The following is a 3,941-nucleotide window of genomic DNA, read 5'->3' as shown; positions in this document are numbered from 1 at the left end:
GCAGCCTGTCCACGCCGAGGTACCCCGTACAATTTGGCTCACATCTGAACTCGCAGCAGATTAGTGGAATGGAAAAAACCAAAACGTTTTTTTGGAGGTGATGCCAGGACTGAGAGAGAGAGAGAGATTTGCTGTTGTCGGAGTGCAAATTATGCAATAACATTTCGGGGTGGGGGGGGGGGGTGAGGGGACAACTTATCCGCCCAGGTGTATACAGAACCTCCAGTACAATGCAGTTCATAACGTGTGTAAGTGTGTAAATGTTCTGACCGCCACAGACCGTTACCTTTACTTTCTTTGGGGGGGGTAGAAGTCTTAAATGGAGGGGTCAACCCCCCCCCCCCCCCCTCCCGTAACTTGCACCCTGGCTTTGGTATGAGGATAATGAAATGAGCTTAGGAATGATGTGTATGTGACACTCAGACTAACCCCGTGGATATTACCCTCAGTATTATTACAGCATTTTTTTTACCACTGGATTGAGCCTCCGAGCTGCCCTGCCAAGGGACGATGTGATATTTTAATACCCACTGACGATTAAAATCTGAGGAGCAGATGTCTGGGTGTACATTTGTGTGTGTGTGTGTGTGTGTGTGTGTGTGTGTGTGTGTACCTTTGCTTATGAGACAGTTGCACTCATACGTACATGACCTCAAGGGCATGTTTCAGTGTGTAGGTCTGTACTGCATTTCTGTATACATCAAGCAAGACTTTTTTGGTTCAGGCAGACATGTTTGGTAGCGTACCTTTACTTTCCACAAAACAACATCCCTCGGTTCTGAGCATAAGGCCAGAGTAGGGGAACAGAGACAGATGAGGAGTTGACGTATAGGGTGTCACCTGTGGGAGAGGGAGATAGGGAGAGGAACCCTATACCTCAGTTGCTGATTCGTCTACAGGATGAAACCCTCACGCAAACATACACACACCTGGGCGCAGTGGCATACAGAGAGGGAGTGACAGAGTGGGAGTTTACACAAGCAGAAACCAGAGAGAAAGATAACGGAGTCGGCAGGTAGAGGGGACACAAGCAGGGACACACGGGCAGAGAGCGGAAGATGATGAGGGACAGAAGATCCAAGAAATCACCAAGAACGTTTTTCTGAGATACCACATCTGATGTGTGACCTTCGGTGAACAACTAGAATTAACCCAGGGGTCAAAGTTGAACTTTCTGTAAAAGAGTTAAAAGTTAGAGAGTTTAAGAATCCTGAAAATAGGGAGAGGAGGAAAACAGATTTCAGGGGGCCTTCAGCGGCGGAGGGGTGAAGAGTTGGAGAAGCAGTGCAGGGGGGAGGCAGGCGGGAGGGGGGGGAGAGAGGGGTAAGCTTACAGCGAGAGAGGGAGCGCGTGCCAGAGAGCGCGGCAGGATGTTCATGCTCATTCGCGAGGGAAACGGCGGTGCAGGAGGCAGCGCATCGGGGATAAGTGCTCCGCAGGAGAAATCCGCTAAACAGGTGGAGTGTGTTTGCGTGTCTACGCACATGTTTCTGTTTGTGTTTGTCACGACTAAATGAGCTCAACTCAGAGTGTATGAATGCATGGATAGAAACAGGTGGGCATTCTTTCAATAATTGGGGAGGTCTGTGTGTTTGTGTGTGTGTGTGTGTGTGTGTGTGTGTGTGTGTGTGTGTGTGTGTGTGTGTGTGTGTGTGTGTATTTTTCTCCGGGTATTCTTTGAAAATGTATATGGGATTTTTGGATGAAGATAAAAGGGTTATGAGTGGTAATATGTCGTAATGAAGATGCACAGGTATTGGTCTGTGTGCGTGCACACATGTGTTTGTGTGTGTGTGTGTGTGTGTGTGAGAGAGGAGAGAAAGGCACAGATGTATCAAACAGGTGTTTGGAACCATGTATTCAATGATGAAGTTCACTTTTCTGTAATGTATTCTTTTAGGCTGCAGAGGGAGTTTCTGGGAGATGTCTGTAAATGCTTACAAATGCTCAAATGATAGTTAACATGTGTGTCTGAATTTAGCACACCGCATTAGATTAACTTCACACATTTGCAAAAAAAAGTTTCCATGCAAATCAAAGGGGCATTGATATGACTTATCTAGTTTAAGTTACTGTGTATATTATATATTATTATTATATATTATATATATATTAACTAGTTTAAGTTACTGTGTTACAAATAATCATTTTATTGTGAGATTTGCAGTGCCACTCAAAATTTGAATTCACAACAATGTCACAGAATAAAGTATTTGACCAGAAGGAAAAATTATATTTATCTCTTTCATCTTTCTGTACTACACATAACAGTCTGAAAACTAACTTTGTCATCATTTGCTAACAACAGTGACCAGGAATGATCGATCTTGGCTACGCCATTCAATTGCACACCTCAAATTATAATTGGGATTTATAAAAAATGGACTTTTACAAGAACCTCCTGCTCTCATTTTGACAAGATTAACTGTCTGTCTCTCCTTGCATCCGAGAATATCCAATAATTTCTGTCAAAAAGTGTCTTGAGAGGACTGTGTTGTGATCGCAGAGCAAGCCTAACTAAAGTGTCTTGAGAGGACTAAACTAACTAACTAACTAACTAACTAACTAAAGCCATTATTCTCAGCCTCAGTAAATGTGAAGCCACCTTGCAACATTCCACCAGTGATTTTCCACTCAGGTGTGAGAAGAATTTATCAAATAAACAAAACTTTCCCTTTAAGTTATGTTAAGTTAACCTAATCAATGTCAACCACATTTTAAACCATGGTTAAAATACTCAGAACACCTGTTTGTAGTAGGCAGACACATTTTTCTCTGAGAACTTTGACCAAGCCAACTTGCCCTCTCTCTCTCTCTCTCTCTCTCTCCCCCGCTCTCCCTCTCTCTTTCTCGCTCTCTCTCTCGCTTTCTGTCTCCCTCTCTCTGCCACTCGCTCTCGCTCCCTCTCATAGGTCCAAGCTGCCATCAAGAGAAAAGTTCAGAGGCAGAGAAGACGGGCGTCTGAGGGCACAGCGGCCATTGACGCGTTCATTACGCCGCGAGAGAGAAGACTGAACCAAGTGTTCCCCGTCCAGAGACAGAGAGACGAAGACAGCGAGGAAGAAGAAGAAGAAGAAGCAGAGGAGCTAGAAGAAGAGGAAGAGGAAGAGACAATGCAAGACGAGGGGGGACAACCCGAGGAGCAGGGCGAGCCGGATCGATCAGACCTGGGGCCCATCGTGGACTCTGTTTTTGGCCAGGTGAGTGTTGGATTTCACATCGCCTGCCTTATTCTGGGAAAGCACGTAATATAACCGTGGTAGACAGTCTTGTTCATTATTGGATAGTAGACAGTCAATGATCAGTCAAAACAGTGGTCCACTGTAAATAATGTGTTCATTTTCATATGTAAACATTATTATTATTATTATTATTATTTTTATGTGTACATATACATTAAAATGTGCCTAATGTGTTACACCTAGTGTTCAAACAAACTGAGCTATGGAATATGTAAGAAACAGCAATTCTCCAACTAAATGTACTTCTTCCATTAAGAATTCATGAATGACATCAACTAGGCGCTTATTGTATTCCCTGGAGGCTTGACATGCCCAGGCCACAGCTTTGCAGGTGCGGATCTGTGACACGTCTGGGAAAGTTAAATTAATGTCTCGGAGTTGGCCAGAACATCCACCCCCCCCAAAAAACGATGCCAGAACATTCCACCCCCCCCCCCCCCCCCCCCCCAGTGCCAGTGATAGCAGGAGCCCCTTACATCATGGGTAACTTGGCCAAAACTTCATTATGGGCTGATCCGCCCGTAAGCACATAAATCCTCTAGGCATCGTTTTCATTTCCTAAAGCCTTGATGAAATGTTGTGAGGCGCTCATTATCTAACGCAGTTCCTGGAGGTGTTTAACTATTTATACTCCTAGCCGCACACAATAGATCCCCTTTAAAAACACCGCATTAGAGCACAATACATCTGTCCCTTCCA

General features: G+C 44.6%; 1 protein-coding gene across 1 annotated transcript in view; it reads left to right on the top strand.

The window, feature by feature from the left end:
• Positions 1-1,323: 1,323 nt before the first annotated feature.
• LOC105908148 (calcium-binding protein 2-like) overlaps positions 1,324-3,941 on the top strand; it is a 13,411-nt gene continuing 10,793 nt past the window's right edge. The window contains exons 1-2 of the mRNA XM_031587472.2: positions 1,324-1,457; positions 2,913-3,200. Coding sequence (XP_031443332.1) covers positions 1,371-1,457; positions 2,913-3,200 — 375 coding nt within the window. The 5' untranslated portion in view covers positions 1,324-1,370. The remainder of the gene's footprint in view (positions 1,458-2,912; positions 3,201-3,941) is intronic.

Source organism: Clupea harengus, chromosome 20 (assembly GCF_900700415.2).
Source record: "Clupea harengus chromosome 20, Ch_v2.0.2, whole genome shotgun sequence".
NCBI lineage: Eukaryota > Metazoa > Chordata > Actinopteri > Clupeiformes > Clupeidae > Clupea > Clupea harengus.
Note: the sequence above shows the minus strand (reverse complement) of the source record. Positions and strands in the feature narration are given on the sequence as shown.